The sequence below is a fragment of the Somniosus microcephalus genome, chromosome 5 (genome assembly GCF_052327205.1).
Source record: "Somniosus microcephalus isolate GS21.2 chromosome 5, FLI_Smic_1.0, whole genome shotgun sequence".
Taxonomy (NCBI): domain Eukaryota; kingdom Metazoa; phylum Chordata; class Chondrichthyes; order Squaliformes; family Somniosidae; genus Somniosus; species Somniosus microcephalus.
Genome location: NC_140991.1, coordinates 313,667,926 through 313,688,622, shown reverse-complemented (window position 1 = coordinate 313,688,622; position 20,697 = coordinate 313,667,926). Strand labels below are relative to the sequence as shown.

The 20,697-nt window shown below is 46.2% G+C and overlaps 1 protein-coding gene across 2 annotated transcripts in view; it reads left to right on the top strand.

Annotated features, from left to right (window-relative positions):
• The window catches only part of drosha (drosha ribonuclease III), a 213,962-nt gene extending 201,905 nt beyond the window's left edge, over nt 1–12,057 (top strand). For both annotated transcript variants that reach the window (XM_085989256.1, XM_085989257.1), the window contains exon 32: nt 11,471–12,057. In XM_085989256.1, the coding sequence (XP_085845382.1) occupies nt 11,471–11,601 (131 nt within the window). In that variant the 3' untranslated portion in view covers nt 11,602–12,057. The remainder of the gene's footprint in view (nt 1–11,470) is intronic.
• Nucleotides 12,058–20,697: the final 8,640 nt, after the last annotated feature.

The following is a 20,697-nucleotide window of genomic DNA, read 5'->3' as shown; positions in this document are numbered from 1 at the left end:
AAGGAACCGCAGGAAACATTTTCTTTTTTACGCAGCGTCTTGTTGTGATCCGGAATGCACTGCTTGAAAGTGCGGTGGAAGCAGATTCAATAGTAACTTTCAAAAAGGGAATTGGATAAATACTTGAAGGGGAAAAATTTGCTGAAAAATAGGAACAGGAGGAGGCCATCGAGCCTGTTCCGTCATTCAATGAGATCGTGGCTGACCTGTGACCTAATATTAACAATTGATCTAGCATCAGTTGCTGTTTGTGGAAGAGAGTTCCAAACTTCTACCACCCTTTGTGTGTAGAAGTGTTTCCTAATTTCACTCCTGAAAGGTCTGGCTCTAATTTGTAGACTATGCCCCCCAGTCCTAGAATCCCCAACAAGCGGAAATAGTTTCTCTCTATCTACCCTATCTGTTCCCCTTTAATATTATTGAAAACTTCGAACAGATCACCCCTTAACCTTCTAAATTCCAGGGAATACAACCCTAGTTTGTGTAATCTCTCCTCACCATTTAACCCTTGGAGTCTAGATGCCAGGTCTGTGGAGAAAAGGTAGGGGGGAGTGGGACTAATCGGAGAGCTCTTTCAAAGAGCCGGCACAGGCATGATGGGGCGAATGGCCTCCTACGGTGCTGTATCAATCTATGATTGAGGCAGAGTAAGTGCTCTGTTATCACTCCAGATGCTCGCCGAAAACAGCCTGCAGGGCCTTTTATGCGTAAGTTCCAGTCCCAGTGCCACATCTCGCCCTGCATGTTGTAAGTGTAGAAATTTGTGACGTGTTATGCATCAAGTGAGAATGCTGCACTGATTTTCTGAAACAACCGAGTGGATGACTAGGCCAGAGGGAAGCTGAGAGTTAACCCCGTTGGTGTGGGACTGGAGTCACATACAGGCAAGGTTTTGTACCCTAAAGGTCGTTGTGTTTTTCCAACAACCCCACAGTTTCATGCTCACTTTTACTGAGACCAGAGTTTTGCATCCAGATTTTCTTTTTAAAACAATTACAATTCTCAAAATGCCAGGGTAGGGTTTGAACTCATTCTCGGGATTACTAGTCCGGTGAACTGGATTACTGGTCCAAACATGCAAGATTCTGAGGGTGATTGACAGGGTAGATGCTGAGAGGTTGTTTCCCCCTGGCTGGAGAGTCTAGAACCAGGGGGTCACAGTCTCAGGATAAGGGGTCGGCCATTTAAGACTGAGATGAGGAGGAATTTCTTCACTCAGAGGGTGGTGAATCTTTGGAATTCTCTACCCCAGAGAGCTGTGGATGCTGAATCGTTGAGTGTATCCGCGGCTGAGAGCGATAGACTTTTGGACTCTCGGGGAATCGAGGGCTATGGGGACCGGGCGGGAAAGTGGAGCTGAGGTCGAAGATCAGCCATGATCTTATTGAATGGTAGAGCAGGCTCGAGGGGTCAAATGGCCGACTCCTGCTCCTAATTCTTATGCCCAGTAACATAACCACCATGCTACCGTAAAGTTCTTGTTGAATGCAGCATTACGAACTGTGGTGGTAATATTCGATGCCATTTAAGCCACATTTTTTCTGTGCCTTTTTTTTCCCTGAAATGGCTGAACATTATGCAACCTGCTTTTAATCCTGGCAGGAACCAGTGAGTTATGTAGTCTGCCTCTGTAATGTAGCTCACAACAGCAGGTGGATTATTTTTCTTTTTGGAAATCCCTTTATAAAAGACACGTGATGTCGTTCGAAACAATTTCTTCTTGTACCGTTTTTCTCTGCCTACATGTTCTTCCTGAAATTTAACAGGCTTTACCTGAAATAGCTTGTCCTCCGACTGTTGAGCTTTCATCAACATTTATAGTGCCAAGCCAAATAAAATAGTTTTTTTTTTACCACTCGTGTATTGCTGCCGAATTGATTCCAACACTGGTGAGCTTTTCCCGACCATTTTTAAGATACCGCCCTATTTCCACCCAAAGGCACTGGTGAAAATCTACCCCTCTGAAAGTCATCCGTGGCACACTTGGTAGCTCTCTCTCTCTCTCGCCTCTGAGTCAGAAGGTTGTGGGTTCAAGTCCCACTCCAGAGACTTGAGCACATAAATCTAGGCTGACGCTCCCAGTGCAGTGCTGAGGGAGTGCTGCACTGTCGGAGGTGCCGTCTTTCGGATGAGACGTTAAACCGAGGCCCCGTCTGCTCTCTCAGGTGGACGTAAAAGATCCCACGGCCACTATTTCGAAGAAGAGCAGGGGGAGTTATCCCCGGTGTCCTGGGGCCAATATTTATCCCTCAACCAACATCATTTAAAAAAAAAACCCCACAGATTATCTGGTTGTTACCACATTGCTGTTTGTGGGAGCTTGCTGTGCGCAGATTGGGCCACCCGTTTCCTACATCACAACAGTGACTACACTCCAAAAAAGTACTTTGTTGGCTGTAAGACGCTTTGGGACGTTCCAAAGTGGTGCAAGGCGCCTTCTTTACAACTATTGATCATCAGATGACATGGAGGAATTCCCGCCAAATTAGGAGAGTAAAATTGAGCTTCAAGTTTTAAGGCCACTAAGAAAACCAGCACCGGATCATAACTGTTGCCTGGGGCCGGAGTGCATTGCTGGAGTTAAATACTGATACTCCTTCCAGGCCCTCAAGTAACCATGGTATTTCTTTGAAGTACCGAAGAGGCGTAAAAGAAAGACAGACTTGCATTTCTATAGCGCCTTTCATGACCACCGGATGTCCCAAAGTGCTTTAGAGCCAATGAAGTACTTTTTGAAGTGCAGTCACTGTTGAAATGTAGGTGTAATTATATTGTGTACCGAGAACAGCAAGTTGAAGCCCAAATGGTTGGTTTGATGGAGTCACAGGTTGTAGATTCTGTTCCTGCTTCCACAACAAAGTGCTCACCCAATCTCCGAGGCAGGTGCTGAGCAGAGACCCCGTCACAGTGAGAAGGCAAAATCGTACGGAGATTTCATAAAATCATAGAAATTTATGGCACAGAAGGAGGCCATTCGGCCCATCGTGTCTGTGCCGGCCGAAAAATAGCGATCCAGCCTAATCCCACTTTCCAGCTCTTGGTCCGTAGCCCTGCAGGTTACGGCACTTCAAGTGCATATCCAAGTACTTTTTAAATGTGATGAGGGTTTCTGCTTCTAACACCCTTTCACGCAACCCGTTTCCTACATTACAACAGCGACTACACTCCAAAAAGTACTTCATTGGCTGTAAGACGCTTTGGGATGTTCCAAAGTGGTGCAAGGCCCCCACCACCCTCTGGGTGTAAAAAGGTTCTCCTCAACTCCCCTCTAAACCTCCGACCAATTACTTTAAATCTATGCCCCCCCGGTTAGTGACCTCTTCAAGGCCACTCTCACACATCCCATAGCAACCAGTTACCAAGTAAGTCGTCTGCCTGCCTCTCAACTGGCGTAAGACACATGAGGTGTAGGCAGCCCAAAATGAGGCAGAGAAAGTTTCCTTTAAATGAAAAGTAAAAAAGAAAGACTTGCATTTCTATAGCGCCTTCCACGACCTCGGGACGTCCCAAAGAGTTAACAGCCAATGAAGTACCTTTTGAAGTGTAGTCACCGTTGTAATGTAGTGAAAGGCAGCTTTGAATGCCATTTATATTCCAACCTACGGCTTGTCAATGACTCACTTGACTTTTGCACTCGTGAGATTGAGCAATTGGTAAGGATTTGTTGTATTCACAGTCTTCTCTCTGCATATTTATTGTCTATTTTTGTGTGTGTGTGTGTGTGCCTGACAAATTGAAAGAGACAATGTGCATCAGCTGCCAATAATTGTTTCACTTCCATATGATGTATTCGGCACTTTCCCCTCTCGCACCCCCAGCCCCCACACATCATTCACAATGAGCCACTTTGCAGGAAAATCACAATTGGGCAAATTAATCGCTCCTTGTTCAGTGACTGCCGCTGTGATCTTGTGAAGAATTCAATTAGGTTGTCCATTTAGCGCGAGATTGGACATTGCCAGCTGACTGCTGTGACGGGAAAGTGGTGTCTGCGCGCAAACACATTGCGGCGTACGGAGAGTTAAATGACAATCGGTGGAAATTGAGTGCATTGATAATCAAATTACAATCGTAAAATATTAATGAGTGCCTGATGGAAACAATTGGGGCTTTTAAAACAAAAGGGAAATGGAAGTAAAGCAGAGGCCCTCAATCAAACCCACCGTACTGTAAGAAATTATATTCAAATGATGAATACAATTTTACAGCCGTGCGGTGTTGTGAATAGTGTACACACGAGTGGATTCAGTTCTTTTATCAAAGCTATTTTGCAGTACAAAAAACAAATTAAGGCAAATAATTAAACTGAAGCGAGCATCGAGTAAATCCCTTCACAGCTGGAGCATGTTGCTATCAAAAGTGCTTTTCAGTGAGTATAAAGAGGCAGAAATTTGAGATTAAAGAACATAAGAGTACAGGCAGGATCTGTCGAGAGAGCGAATCAGAGTTCACTTTTCAGGTCGATGACCCTTCGTCAGAACTGGCCATCGACCTGAAACGTTGACTCTCTTTCTCTCTCTATAGATGCCGCCTGACCTGCTGAGTATTTCCAGCATTTTTCTGTTTTTATTTCAGATTTCCAGTATCTGCAGTATTTTGCCATTCAGTAAGATCATGGCTGATCTTCTACCTCATCTCCACTTTCCTGCACTATCCCCATATCGCTTTATTCCCTTAATATTCAAAAATCTATCGATCTCTGTCCTGAATATACTCAACGACTGAGCCTCCACAGCCCACTGGGGTAGAGAATTCCAAAGATTCACCACCCTCTGAGTGAAGAAATCTCTCCTCATCTCAGTCCTAAATGGCCGACCCCTTATTCTGAGACTGTGACCCCTGGTTCTGGACTCCCCAGCCAGGGGAAACATCCTCCCTGCATCTACCCTGTTGAGCCCTGTAAGAATCTTGTATGTTTCAATGAGATCACCTCTCATTCTTCTAAACTCTAGAGAATATAGGCCCAGTCTACTCAATCTCTCCTCATAGGACAATCCCCCCATCCCAGGAATCAGTCTGGTGAACCTTCGTTGCACTCCCTCTATGGCAAGTATATCCTTCCTTAGGTAAGGAGACCAAAACTGTCCACAATACTCCAGGTGTGGTCTCACCAGGGCCCTATATAATTGCAGTAAGACGTCTTTACTCTTATACTCAAATCCTCTTGTAATAAAGGCCAACATACCATTTGCTTTCCTAATTGCTTGCTGTAGCTAAATATTGCCCAGGACATCGGGGATAACTCCCCTGCTCTTCTTCAAAATAATGCCGTGGGATCTTTTACATCCACCTGAGAGAGCAGACGGGGCCTCGTTTTAATGTCTCATCTGAAAGACGGCACCTCCGACAGTGCAGCACTCCCTCAGCACTGCACTGGGAGTGTCGGCTTAGATTGCTTGTGCTCGAGTCTCTGGAGTGGGACTTGAACCCACAACCTTCTGACTCAGCGGCGAGGGTGCTGCCCACTGAGCCACAGCTGACTGTCAGGTTGAGCAGCCTCTTTCCCCTCGCAATCCTGGCACAGCTTTGTACAACAGACTGAAGCAAACTGTGAGCACTAACGCTCAACCAAATATAACTTTCAACCCTCGCTTCTTAGTCATTTACATAACAGGATTTTTTTTTTTGAAAACCCGCACGCACAATCCTACTCCTACTTCTACCCCATGCCGGAATGTTCCGCCACGGCTAAAACAAAACAAAAAAATTCTGCGGAGGCTGGAAATCTGAAATAAAAGCCAGAAACTGCTGGAGAAGCCCACTGGGTCAGCCAGCCTCGGTGGAGGGGGGGAGGTTAGGATTCACCTTTCGGGCCGAAGAGCTTTCTTCTTCAGAGGGACACAGGTAGCGGCAAAGGTGGACGGGGTGAAAGGGACAAACGAAAATCACGTCGAAGAGAAGAGCAGAACTTCTCCAAGGTGGGCATTCCTGGAAGGGAGGTGGCAGTGAATTGAACAAAAGGCAAAAATACTGCAGATGCTGGAAATTGATAGGAAGGCAGAAAATCCTGGAAACCTTTAGCTACCTGCCGTTTCTCCTGGTGACATTCTACTCCGACCTTACGTTTTTTAAAAATAGGCAAAAACAAATCTGTTTCCTCATACATTCAGACTGCGTGGCTCTCTCTCTCTCTCGCACGCACGCTCAGATGTCCATTGAAAGGCTTATTTGGCAGTCTAGATTTTTAGTCCTGTGCTGCTTCAGTGGGACTGAATGAGAACATAGGAAATAGGAGCAGGAGTCGGCCATTCGGCCCCTCGAGCCTGCTCCGACATTCAAGAAGATCATGGCTGATCATCGACCTCAACTCCACTCTCCCGCCCGATCTCCATATCCCTCGATTCCCCGAGAGTCCAGAAATCTCTCGATTTCAGCCTTGAATATACTCAACGACTGAACAACCACAGCCCTCTGGGGTAGAGAATTCCAAAGATGTAGAGAATAACATTTTTGCTGCCTAGACAAATGGTAATTTATTGAAGAGAAAACTAATAACAGAGGCGTTCCCCCCTCCCCCCCACTACGAGTAAATTATTTACCATTTGTCTTGCACTAATTTGAATTCCAGAGCTTGAGCTATGAATTTTCAAAGAAAAGCTTCTCCATATTTATCAGGCTTTGATAATTTCTCGACCGTAGTCTCTGCCTTCACTTGCAATTACTCGTACCCCTTGTTGGAAAATGCTGTCATACCCATTATTTAATAGTTTGGGATGCTCCTTTCCCCGTGTAGTTTCCATGCTGTCTGTCTAACCTGTTTCTGTTTACCTTGTGTCAGCCGTGGATCAGTGGGTCGCCCTCTCGCCCCTGAGTCAGAAGGTTGTGGGTTCAAGTCCCACTCCAGAGACTTGAGCACAAAAATCTTGGCTGACACTCCCAGTGCAGTACTGAGGGAGTGCTGCACTGTCGGAGGTGTCGTCTTTCGGATGAGACGTTAAACCAAGGTCCCCGTCTGCTCTCTCAGGTGGATGTAAAAGATCCCCTGGCACTATTTCAAAGAAAAGCAGGGGGAGTTATTCCTGGGGCCAATATTTGCCCCTCAATCAACATCACCAGAAACAGATTATCTGGTCATTGTCACACTGCTGTTTGTGGGATCTTGCTGTGCACAAATTGGCTGCTGCGTTTCCCACATTAAATCAGTGACTACACTTCAAAAAGTACTTCATTGGCTGTAAAGCGCTTTGGGACATCCGGTGGTCGTGAAAGGCGCTATAGAAATGCAAGTCTTGCTTTCAGACGGTGTATGAAATTTGGATGGTTGTGTTCTAAACAGCGACTGGTTGTTACGCGCTGATTGCCTTGTATCAATTACAAGAATTGGTGATTTCAGCACACTGAATTACAGGAAACTCTTTGGTATCCGGCACCGACGGGACCGGCGTGCTGCCGGTTGATTAAAAATTCCGGATGACAGAGAGGGTTATCTACCGAAGCTATTTTTAACAAAGAAAAATTTAAAAAATCAAGAAATGTGCAGTATACAGTAATTGGGTACTCACCTACAGAATGTTGTGTTAAATGGGTGGTGGAAGATGCTTGATTAAGTACAGTACTGCCAGTAGAGGGTAATGCAATGCAATGACTACCAGCAGCGTGGGAGACACACAGTACCCCTGTAAAATGGCGGATCAGAAGAGACTACCGGCAGCGTGGGAGAGTCAGACTCCTGTTACAGGGATATTGAGGTGTTCGGACTCCCGACAGCGCGGGAGAGTCAGACTCCTGTTACAGGGATATTGAGGTGTTCGGACTCCCGACAGCGCGGGAGAGTCAGACTCCTGTTACAGGGATATTGAGGTGTTCCGACTCCCGACAGCGCGGGAGAGTCAGACTCCTGTTACAGGGGTATTGAGGTGTTCCGACTTCCGACAGCGCCAAGAAGCCGAGTAGTGGCAGTTTGGAGAACTACCCCCACTGACTAACTCGGCCACCGCGGGAGACTCGGACTCGGCAACATTGCCGGTTATTGAGGTGTTATTTTCGGAGTGAGAATTTTGCCGGTTAATAGAGAACTCCGGATATTTGGGTGCCGTTTAAACGAGAGTTTCCTGTATAGTCTTCCTGACCTCAATGGTTGGAAAATTTCTTAGAAAGCATCATTAGGGGTGCTGTTAATGAGCACCAGGAATGCTGCTGCTTGATAGGACATAGCCAACATGGCTTCACAAAGCAGAGGGCCTGTTTGACAAACCAAACCCCGCTTTTCAAAGTTACTGAAATAGTTGATCGGGGAAATCCAGCAGATTTCACTTAGTTGGATTTCTAAAAAGTTCCTGATAAAGTGCAACACTAAGGAGCCAGCTAAAATCCAGTACCACCGTGTCGAGGGGGAGTATTGCAAGACGGATCACATTGACTAAAGGACCATAGGCACACTGGATCTCTTCAAGTGTTTCATGTTTATTAACCTTCTGGAGCAGTGCCTATGGAGGACCGTTCTTCACCAAGGTTGCGAACAGTCCGGTTCCGCCTCAGGCTGTTGCCAGGGAGACGGACGGGAACGGGGTTTGTTGCGGGGCCCAAAGACAGTGGCTTCCGTCTTCCCAATGTTTAGTTGGAGGAAATTTCTGCTCATCCAAGGTACAGAATAGTGAAGGGAGTTTGGAGAAACTTCCAACAGCGTCATCTAGAGGGCGAAATCTGCAGCTACAGCGTGACTGTTGACATGGCAAAATTCAATAGGAACTGTTGATAGAGCAATTTACAGTGAGACAAGTTTGTGACAACAGAAAGTAAGGTTTGTGGGCTGGAATCGCATCCCCTACGCCCTGTATATATATATATATATTTACATATACTTAGAGAGAAAGATTTGGATTATAGAATCAGATTTGAAAACCAGAAAATTTCTAATAAAACCACATTACTTCAATGCTTACATGCACACCCCTCTCACTGTAAATGTGCACCCACTGGATTTAAATAAGAAAGTATTTAACCTTAAAGTTGTATATTTTTCAGTTTATTTAGAATATTTGCAGGTTATTTACATCTACTAGATTGATTCCTGGGATGAGAGGGCTGTCCTATGAGGAGAGATTGAGTAGATTGGGCCTATACTCTCTGGAGTTTAGAAGAATGAGAGGTGATCGCATTGAAGCATATAAGATTCTGAGGGGGATTGACAGGGTCGATGCTGAGAGGTTGTTTCCCCTGGCTGGAGAGTCTAGAACTAGGGGGCACAGTCTCAGGATAAGGGGTCGGCCATTTAAGACTGGGATGAGGAGGAATTTCTTCACTCAGAGGGTTGTGAATCTTTGGAATTCTCTACCCCAGAGGGCTGTGGGTGCTGAATTGTTGAGTATATTCAAGGCTGAGATCGATAGATTTTTGGACTCGGGGAATCAAGGGATATGGAGATCAGGCGGGAAAGTGGTGAGGTCGAAGAGCAGCCATGATCTTATTGAATGGCGGAGCAGGCTCGAGGGGCCGAATAGCCGACTCCTGCTCCTAATTTTTATATTCTTATCTCGTTAGAAAGGCATATCCTTTCCCCATCTATGTTTGATATCTACTGTTGCTGATGGTTTAGCAGTTCACCACAGTAAATACAAGGTACAAATACGGAGGACAATATAGTGGATTTCAATCAATGTTGTAGAAATGTCATTGCAGCATGTCCATGTGTTACTCATTGAAGTTCCTGTTTTTATTTCAAGTGCATGTCTTAGTGTGGTTTGCTGAGAGCGGGAAGCTTATTCCAGAAGTAGATTTTCCTCTCCGCCTCCCCCATCTATCCACTAACATAGGAACAGGAGGAGGCCATTCCGCCCCTCGAGCCTGTTCCACCATTCAATGAGATCATGGCTGATCTGCGACCTAACTCCATATACCCGCCTTTGCCCCATATTTAAAAAAAAAAAATGTTTTATTCATTGATGGGATGTGGGCGTTGCTGGCTAGGCCTGCATTTAGTGCCCATCCCTAATTGCCCTTGAGCCGCCTTCTTGAACCGCTGCAGTCCATATGGTGTAGGTACACCCACAATGCTGTTAGGAAGGGAGTTCCAGGATTTTGGCCCAGCGACAGTGAAGGATCGGCGATACAGGTCCAAGTCAGGATGGTGTGTGGCTTGGAGGGGAACTTGGAGGTGGTGATGTTCCCATGCGTCTGCTGCCCTTGTCCTTCTAAGTGGTAGAGGTCGCGGGTTTGGAAGGTGCTGTGGAAGAAGCTTTGGCGAGTTGCTGCAGTGCATCTTGTAGATGGTACACACTGCAGCCACGGTGCGCCGGTGGTGGAGGGAGTGAATGTTGAAGGTGGTGGATGGAGTGCCAATCAAGCGGGCTGCTTTATCCTTAATAACTTTGGTTAACAAAAATCTATCAATCTCAGATTTAAAATTAACAATTGACCCAGCATCAATTGCCATTTGCGGAAGAGAGTTCCAAACTTCTACCACCCTTTGTGTGTAGAAGTGTTTCCTAATTTCACTCCTGAAAGGCCTGGCTCTAATTTTTAGACTATGCCCCCTAGTCCTAGAATCCCCAAATAGTTTCTCACAATAGCAAAATACTGCGGACGCTGGAAGTCTGAAATAACAACAGAAAATGCTGGAAACACTCAGCGGGTCAGGCAGCGTCGAGGAGAGAGAAACAGAGTCACCGTTTCGGGTCGAACCCTTCATCAGAACTGGAAAAGGTTCGGGAGGAGAGATTTTTAAGCAGGGGCAGGGAGGAGGGGGGGAAAGAACAAAGGGAAGGTCTGTGATAGGATGGAAGGCAGGAGAGATTGACTGATAAAAGGGATGATGGTGCGAGGCAAAAGGAGAGGTAATGGGACAAGTAAAGAAACAAAAGATGGGTCTAGATAAAGTGTGAATGATGATGGCAACATCAACAGCTGCCATGTGAGAAAATAAAAGAAAAAAATAAACCAATATATAAAGAAATACAAGGGCCAATTTATAGTCTGAAATTGTTGAACTCGATGTTAAGTCCAGAAGTGCCTAATCGAAAGATGAGGTGCTGTTCCTCGAGCTTACGTTGAACTTCGTTGGAACAGTGTAAGAGGCCGAGGACAGAGAGGTCAGAGTGGGAGTGGAGCGGAGAATTAAAGTGACAGGCGACCAGAAGCTCGGGGTCACGCTTGCGGACTGAACGGAAGTGGTCCATAAAGCGGTCACCCAATCTGCGTTTGGTCTCCCCAACGTTGGCTGAGAACTAGTTTCTCTCCATCTACCCTATCCGTTCCCCTTAATATCCTGAAAACATCGATCAAATCACCCCTTAACTTTCTAAGTTCCCACATTTGCTGATTGACTTGTATTGCCTTGTTGTTTGATCTCCTTTTGATTTGCTTCACAAGTTGCAGAAGGACATCATCGTCTGCAAATGAGCCGTCCTAAATTTATCTTCAATTTTCTTTTTGATTTCTGAGCGAATTTTTTTTTTTTCCCAGCTTCTGTGTAACATTCTTGAAACGCTGCCGGGTGCAGTTCATTAATAAAATATTTCCTCCTTTGCACCAGATAACTTTCCCCAGATGGCTCATCAGAAACGCTTCATTGAGCGGAAATACAGACAGGAGTTGAGAGAAATGAGGCGGGAAAGAGAACGACAGGAGAAGGATCCCAGTGAGACCGAGGAGAGCAGAAAATAAACGAGTACATGAAAACTGTGGCATATTTACCTTCTTAAACAACTGCAATTCCAGCCACGTCTGCCTTTGGGGACATAACCTATTTTTAATGTGAAAGTGAACGAGGAGCCATGAAATGCGTGCCGCAAGACCGAGAGAGACAGTATTCCATTCTTAGCAATGAGGTATGAAACTCGGAGCCCTGCAGAGAAGGCGTTACATTGGGGCCGGCCGATCTGATTCATGTTATTTAACTGTGCATTTGAATGCGTCTCATTTTAGTTTTAATTATTTGTGTTTCAACCTCGTAGGTTTATTTAGTAGTTTTAATTTTCAAAGCAGCCGAATATTTTTTTTTTTTACCCGTGGCTTATGTTTGTCTTACGCAAAAAGTTTTTGAGCGCATTGCTTGTGCAGCTCGACCTCTGTAATGTCTCGCTAAGATGACAGGTGAATAAAATACCTCCTTTTTTTTTATGAACCAAAATACACCCCTTTTATGGAACCACAATTGTGCCCTGATAAGTGCACCATAGATGGCAAAGAAAGATTGTGCTTTTTTGATCAGGGTTTCCTCAAGCCTTGGATTATTAAAATTATACCGTGGATGTGAATCGTTGCACCACGCCCTATGAAACCATTCAGTTCCATCGTTCAGTGTAAATGCAGAGAATGTTTCAGTGCAGCCCTCATCCCGCACATCGGTAACACTTTTAAGGTGCGCTGCTTGCCTGTCGACTTGAGCTTATTATGTGCACTGCGATCATTTTCTGATTTGAATCAGGGTTTAGCATTTGTGAAGTGTTTGCATCTTTTATCCTGACATTCAGTGCATTGTGATTAGGAAGTGGGTACGGCGTTCTTCGATTCTGATTTAAATTAATGCTTGTAAGAGCGATCAGAACACCCACAGATTCTGTGCCTGCCAGAAACTAGAGGTGCGGCTTTCTTCAGACAGACGATACCCTTTACTTAACTTGCCCCAGTTTTGTTGGGGGCGCAAGGTCTGTGTTACAAACCTGCAATTTTGTTTCAGGACTTTCTTCTCGCAAAGGATTTCACACAAAGCACTGCTCCGGCCTCCAAACACACACATTATTTCTTTACACAAGCTGCTTTTAATGAGGTTGCCTGTGAAGTGTCTCCGACTCGAGTCAGTTGCATTAATGTATTTTTACACATCCAAAAAAATGGGACGCTAACTTGTTAGAATGTCAACGCCTCAATAGCTTTCGCTGCATTCTGCAAAAAGAAAATGATTCTGGAAGAGGGTGAAATTTGTTTCCGCAAAAGGAACTGTCTTGAGTAAAGGAGGCGGACATTTGAATTTTTCTTTTTTAAAAAAAAAAAAGCTTTTATGATTAGGAGAATTTTTTAACAATGCAGTTTTCGCTCTAGAAAGGTTCGATCTCTTGAATTCAGAGCTGGAAGTGGAGAGGAGGGAGGAGAAAGGTTTTTTTTTTCAAAATCAAAATTCTGATAAGTGTCGCATGTGACCCCTCATGACCTCCTGACTCCGAATATGGTAATTCGGCAATTAGTTGTGCATACTAACCGACATCTGGCGTGGTTTTTATTTCAGCACAAAACTGCAAGTGCCGTTTCAGGGCACGTTTTGACACACCTGGCATTTTCATACAAACAAGATCTGCGCGTTAACCGGCCCACTCCAGACGGAGCCAGTTACTTTTGAAAGTCATCGCAACCAGTGACTTCACAGCAACTTTGCCGCAGGTTACTGCTGTGCCTCGTCGGTCTGGTTATCGGATGTGCGCAGTTGTATATTCCCCGTCACGCGTGACACCGTAAAATACCGCACTGCTCCTGCCACCAAGCAAAAGCAATGACAAGTTAAAAGAGGGATAATGATATGGAATAGAAGCTAGATCGGGTCTTTTTTTTTAACTTGCCTGGTGCGTTTTGGTAACTGACGGGCAAAAAGGGGTCATTTTCGTCTTGGACATAAGAATTAGCAGCAGGCGTAGGGCCCCTCGAGCCTGCTCCGCCATTCAATGAGATCATGGCTGATCTTCAACCTCAACTCCACTTTCCCGCCCGATCCCCATATCCCTCGATTCTCCTAGAGTTCAAAAATCTATCGATCTCAGCCTTGAATATACTCAACGATTCAGCATCCACAGCCCTTTGGGGTAGAGAATTCCAAAGATTCACAACCCTCCGAGTGAAGAAGTTCCTCTTCATCTCAGTCTTAAATGGCCGACCCCTTATCCTGAGACTATGCCCCCTAGTTCTAGACTCTCCAGCCAGGGGAAACAAACTCTCAGCGTCTACCCTGTCAATCCCCCTCAGAATCTAATATGTTTCAATGGGATCACCTCTCATTCTTCTAAACTCCAGAGAGTATCGGCCCAATCTACACAATCTCTCCTCATAGGACAGCCCTCTCATCCCAGGAATCAATCTAGTGAACCTTCGTTGCACCCCCTCTGAGGCAGGTAGAACTAAATTTAGAATCAAGCTACTCCCTTAAAAGCAACTTCCCCCACCCTCCTCTTCAATTTCAGTGCAGCAACTGTGACGGTGAGAGACCCAGGACCATGCGAGTGAGGAGTCAAGCCGCCAATTAAGGCTTAGGAGCATAAGAATCAGGAGCAGGAGTCGGCCATTCGGCCCCTCAAGCCTGCTCCGCCATTCAATAAGATCACGGCTGATCTTCGACCTCAACTCCGCTTTCCCGCCCGATCCCCATATCCCTTTGATTCCCCGAGAGTCCAAATGTTGCTGTTCTTTTTAGAAACTGTCTGTGTCGGTACATTATCGGTTCTGCCATTTAACGGTCTGTGACTTGGAAACAGCGGGGTGAATTTCAGCCTTCACCACCTGGGCAGTGATCTGGTGGAGTGGATCGCCCGTCCATTCTAGAACCTGCCCAATTTTCACTGTGTCACAATCGATGGGATGAAAATTGGTCGGTTTCTACAACAGGCAGACGATTCGCTCCCGCGGATTACTGCCCAGGAGGTGAAGATTTTTTAAAAATGTACTCCAGTGTATCACTACATGGCTGTGCCAGCCGTGGCTCAGTGGGTAGCACCCTTGCCTCTTGAGTCAGAAGGTTGTGGGTTCAAGTCCCACTCCAGGGACTCGAGCACAAAAATCTAGGCTAACACTCCAGTGCAGTGTTGAGGGAGTGCTGCACTGTCGGAGGTGCCGTCTTTCGGATGAGACGTTAAACCGAGGCCCCGTCTGCTCTCTCAGGTGGACATAAAAGTTCCCATGGCACTATTTCGAAAAAGAGCAGGGGGAGTTCTCCCCGGTGTCCTGGGCCAATATTTCTCCCTCAACCAACATAACAAAAAAAAACAGATTATCTGGTCATTATCACATTGCTGTTTGTGGGAGCTTGCTGTGCGCAAATTGGCTGCCGCATTTCCCACATTACAACAGTGACTTCACTTCAAAAAGTACTTCATTGGCTGTAAAGCGATTTGGGATGTCCGGTGGTTGTGAAAGGCGCTATAGAAATGCAAGTCTTTCTTATCGCTATTGTGGAATGAGTAAGTACAGTACAGTTCGTGGCTTAATAGATTCATTGTAAAACGAGCCTAATATCCCAAGAAATTGCGCATAACTTTTTTATTTGCTTATCCCACTCCTCTGCTTTGCTTCGGAGAATTTGGGGAGCCTATGTGGTGTAATTTTGACGGTGTAAAACGGGTGATAGCGAATCGGCAGCTCGTTTGACATCTCGTCCCATTTTTTGTTTCTATTGAAGTGAACAATGGAACCCAAAAGGGGGCGGGATGTCAAACGGGCTGTCGATTTGCTATCACCCGTTTTACACTAGCGCAGAGTCAAATTTACCCCCCCCCCCCCCCCTCCGCTCCCCCCATCGCTGTCTTAGAAGGGAACCTTGAGGTGATTTCCTAATTGTAGGGTGACTTCATTGACTTGGGATATCGTATACCTCCCAGTTCTTGTAATATTGAAATGTAGGCTCCATGTGCTTTTCTGACATGTTAATGACCAGAGGGTACACCCAGTCCATCTGTTCTTACTCAATAAAACAACACAGGCTATCCAATGCTGTTTGTAGGAGCAGATTAAAGTAGGGCTCTTAAAAGAAGGAAAGATCATAAATCTAATATGCACAGGAGACTCGCAAGACCTAACAGCAGTTTAATATCAAGCTGCTGGAAAATCTGGCTGACTTGTTACTCTGCCACCTGCACGGCGCTTTACTGATAGCGAGGAATGTCTGATATGAAGTGTAAAAAGTGTTCACTGAAACCTCTAGTTTTACAGTGCTGTTAAGCACGTGACTGGGTCTTGTTTTCCTGTCTGCCTGAGTGGTCTAGGATAAGGAGGTTGTCTTTAAACGTTGAGAAGCTACCGCTGTGCCTGGCGGAAACATGGCGCTTGAGGGCCCTGCAGCTTTCCACTGCCGAACCTGTAACGTTACCTCGCTGAAGAGGTTGCCAGTCACAGAGGGGAATGCCACACGTGGCGCCCAGAACCAAATGGCTTCCACTCAATGTTGAGTGAGCCCAAATGCTAGGAAATGAAAAAGGGTCATCCATTATTTTGGAAAAATGCGATGGCCATGAAAAGGTCTGTCCGGATCCAGAATAACTTCCCCCAGCAGACAGCCCCTGCCCATGCCGCTCTCACCCGCCAACCCTCCATCATCGCTACCTGTAGTTCCGACAAACTATCTTCTATTTACCTGTAGCAGGCTCGCTACCATGACCTTCTGTATCCATGCAGATATGGACATGAGAGGGTGCAGAGGAGATTTACCAGAATGGTTCCGGGGATGGGGGATCTTAGCTACACGGACAGGTTGGAGAAGCTGGATTTGTTTTCATTAGAGCAAAGGAGGTTGCGGGGTGATTTGATAGAGGTGTACAAGATTATGACGGGTTTGGATAGGCTAGACGGGGAAAGGCTGTTCCCACTAGTTGATGGTACAAGGACTAGGGTCACAGATTTAAGGTTTTGGGCAAGAGATACAGGGGGGGATGTGAGGAAAAACTTTTTTACGCAGCGAGTGGCGAGGACCTGGAACTCGCTGCCGACGGAAGTGGTGGAAGCGGAGACACTCAATGTTTTCAAGGGGAGACTGGATAGGCACTCGAGGGAAATAAACTTGCAGGGCTACGGGGATAGAGCGGGGGAATGGGACTGACTGGATTGCTCTACAGAGAGCCGGCACGGACTTGATGGGCCGAATATCCTCCTTCTGTGCCGTTATGACTGTATGACTCTATGGATAAAACTTACAGTATAACATGCAGTGTGAAAGAAATGAGTGCTTGTCCACGGTTGTCCAATTGTGGAATGCTTCCAAGTACCTGCTTGTTTTTGACTCAACTCTTCAAGTGTCCACATGTAGCAATTGTGGTTTTTCCACCTCCCTTTAACCGAAAGCTTCCAAGAGAGCGGCCATTTGTCAACCGGTTCATGAAAACCACAATGGAAAATGGGCTACCTACCAATGTTCACCTTTGGAATCTTAATTGGGCCGTGCATAAACTAAATATGTTCATTATTTAAATTGTCACAAATATACAACTTAAACCTGCTTACACACAAAGATAGCTCCATCGTAGTCTGCTAGCGGATTCACTGAACTCCGGGCTCCAGTGGGTGAATCTGCCTTGATGCAAGGCTAGGATCTGGTTTCAGACTCGGCCTCACAGCATTACAACAGCTTCAAAAAGTACTTCATTGGCTGTAAAGCGCTTTGGGACGTCCGGTGGTCATGAAAGGCGCTGTAGCAATGCAAGTCTTTCTTTATGGTCCAAATTCTTTCCAAAACTGTAAACTTTGACCTGCCTTGGGGAAATGTCAGTCATTCCTTACAACCATCTTCCTTCAAACCTTCTCCTCTAAAAATCCTGTGGCTGAAGATTGTAACTTTCGTTCTATTGATTCTGGAAAGAAAGAACTTGGGGGAATAATTCAGTTGGTTTGCACCTCCTGTTAGCGCCTTAAGAGGGCGCTAAGCAACTAGCGCCCGGGTGCGGCGATATTCGCGCCGCTCGTGAAATTAACTAGACATTTTGTGGCGGCGCTAAACACTACTGCTATGATCTCCTGCGCCCACAGATTGTGACGTCAGTCGAGCGTGCAACGCCCCGGTAGAGCGCCGGACCGGATATTGAGTGGCGCCCCCTGCCTTTCCGCCTGCCATTAGCAACGACAGGTTGAGGGGAGCGTTTTGCAGTTGGGAAGGGACTGGGGGAGCGCTATTTAAAGGCGGCCGCTTCCTGCCTTTTTTTGTTGGTGACATTTTTGCACCACGCATTCTGAGAGAGAGAGAGAGACTTCTGGAGAGATTCAACGCTGTGTGAAGGAGTTTTGAGTACTGAGCAGCACTTTGCAGGTTCATTTTGATTTGCCCTTCCTTGCTTCGCCAGCGCTCTGAGGTAGCGCCTCGCTCCTCGGTCTTTGCGCCTTAAGATAGGTGTGAAGCACCTGATTTAGCGCTCCAATCACCTCCAGGGGCGATAAAAGACAAGTTTGCCGTCGGAGGCGATAATTAGCGCCAGGCGCTAAACTTTGCGCACCGCCGATAATGGCGCCCCAAACAGTGATACTGAATTTTTCCCCCCTTGTATTTGTAAAACGCCTTTCACAATCTCGGAGCTTCCCCAAGCGCCTCACAGCCAGTGAAGTCTAGTCACTGTTCTAAGGCAGGGATGCTAAGCATAAAGAAACGATCATCGCAAGACATTCATTTGCACCGGAGACTCGCAACAAGACCTAACAACAGTTTAATATCAAACCTGGCTGACTTGTAATTTGCAAGCTTGTTATTCCGCGAGTGGAACTTGGCTGTCTGAAAGCCTTTGAACTGGGCCAACCTCAAGGTGACTGACGTGAAGTGGATTCTGTAGGATGCACAGCCTAGCCGAGCACTTGCATCTGTAACGAGCACTCCTGCTTGGACCTGTCTTCCAATGCTGGTTAAATCTATCCTCAATTCGGGCATTACGTTTATTGCACACATGGTCCACCCTCTTCCTTTGTTGTGGTAATACTCAGGCAGAATCCTAGTTAGAGGAAACGAACAAAGCTGGGTGGGCGTGTGTGCTGTGAGGAGGATGCCGAGAAACTCCAGTATGATTTGGACAGGTTGGGTGATTGGGCAGAAGCATGGCAGATGCAGTATAATGTGGATAAATGCGAGGTTATCCACTTTGGTGGCAAAAACAGGAAGGCAGATTATTATCTGAACGGCAATAGATTGGGAGAAGGGGAAGTGCAACGAGACCTGGGTGTCCTTGTGCACCAGTCGCTGAAGATAAGCATGCAGGTGCAGCAGGCAGTTAAGAAGGCAAATGGTATGTTGCCCTTCATAGCGAGAGGATTCAAGTACAGGAGCAAGGATGTCTTGCTGCAGTTGTACAGGGCCTTGGTGAGACCACACCTTGAGTATTGTGTGCAGTTTTGGTCACCTTATCTGAGAAAGGATGTTCTTGCCATGGAGGGAGTGCAGCGAAGATTCGCCAGACTGATACCTGGGATGGCAGGAATGATGTATGAAGAGAGATTGCGTCGATTAGGCTTATATTCACTAGAGTTTAGAAGAATGAGAGGGGATCTCATTGAAACTTATAAAATTCTAACAGGACCAGACAGACTAGATGCAGGAAGGATGTTCCTGATGGCGGGGGAGTCCAGAACCAGGGGTCACAGTCTAAGGATAAGGGGTAAGCCATTTAGGACTGAGATGAGGAGGAATTTCTTCACCCAGAGAGTGGTGAACCTGTGGAATTCTCTACCACAGAAGGCAGTAGAGGCCAATACATTAAATATATTCAAGAAGGAGTTAGATATATTTCTTAAGGCTAAAGGGATCAAGGGGTATGGGGAGAAAGCAGGGACAGGGTACTGAATGTGCATGATCAGCCATGATCTCATTGAATGGCGGAACAGGCTTGAGGGGCCGAATGGCCTACTCCTGCTCCTATCTTCTATGTGTCAACGATGTCATCGGGCCGCAACGTGCCTGTGTAAAGAAGGACCCCGTTGGCTCCGGGCGCGTCTCCTTGCCGCCTGCTCAGGAGAGCAGGGTTAAAATCACAGCCGTTGCGATCATGGCGGCTTTCGGACAGGTAAGAGCCAGGGGCGATTTTAACCGCTCGCCCCACCAGGTTTCTGCTGAGCGAGTAGGGTTAAAATCGCGCCCAAGTGACCCTTCAACAACAACCTGTATATTTATATAGCACCTTTAACGCAGTAAAACGTCCCCAAGGTGTTTCACAGGAGTGCTATCAGACAAAAAATTTGACACCAAGCCACATAAGGAGAAATTAGGGCAGATGTCCAAAAGCTTGGTCAAAGAGGTAGGTTATAAGGAGCATCTTAGAGGCGGAGAGGTTTAGGGAGGGAATTCCAGAGCTTAGGGCCCTAGACAGCGGAGGACACGACCGTGAATTGGTGACCAGAAATGCGAGGGTATACTGTTAAGTCTGTGTGTTATATTGAGAATTACTACACAGACCACAAGAGTAAACTTTAACAGGTCTTTACTAGTTGAAGGTCAGGGCGGAACTGCCCAATAAATCATTACACAGCACTTATATACCGGTGTGGTCACCGCCGGTATTACAGTATACAGCAGCCAAGATAAAGTAGTGCCACTCTTAAAATAGTTCTCTTAAAGGTGGAACGGTTACATACACCACAATCCTCCCTTTTTAGCTTAACAGTATATATTCCCCATTAACATAACATAATAACAAATATACACAACTTCATGTAAAAACAGTTCACAAATTCAGTCTCTGGAGGCTTCCTGACTCGGTCCGGATAACGCCTCGGTGGTGTAGTAGTTTTCGGTGGTGTAGTAGGTTCTTTTGGCAAGGTCGATTCGGCTTGAATGCCAGTGTCGGGTTCATCTGATTCCAGTATCACCGGATCGGAGGTAGATACTATGGGTATCTCTGCTTCATCATTAGGCGTATAGTGTTGTGGAGTAGGTTGTCCCTTTTCGGATGACTCTATGATCTGGTCAACATGGCGCTTTATTATGCTTTCACCAATGTCCACGGTATAAATCAGCGGTCCTAGTCGTGTGCAAATAGTTCCAGGCTGCCATTTCTCGGTACGGTAGTCCCGGGCCAAAACTTGTTGACCTATCTGGAA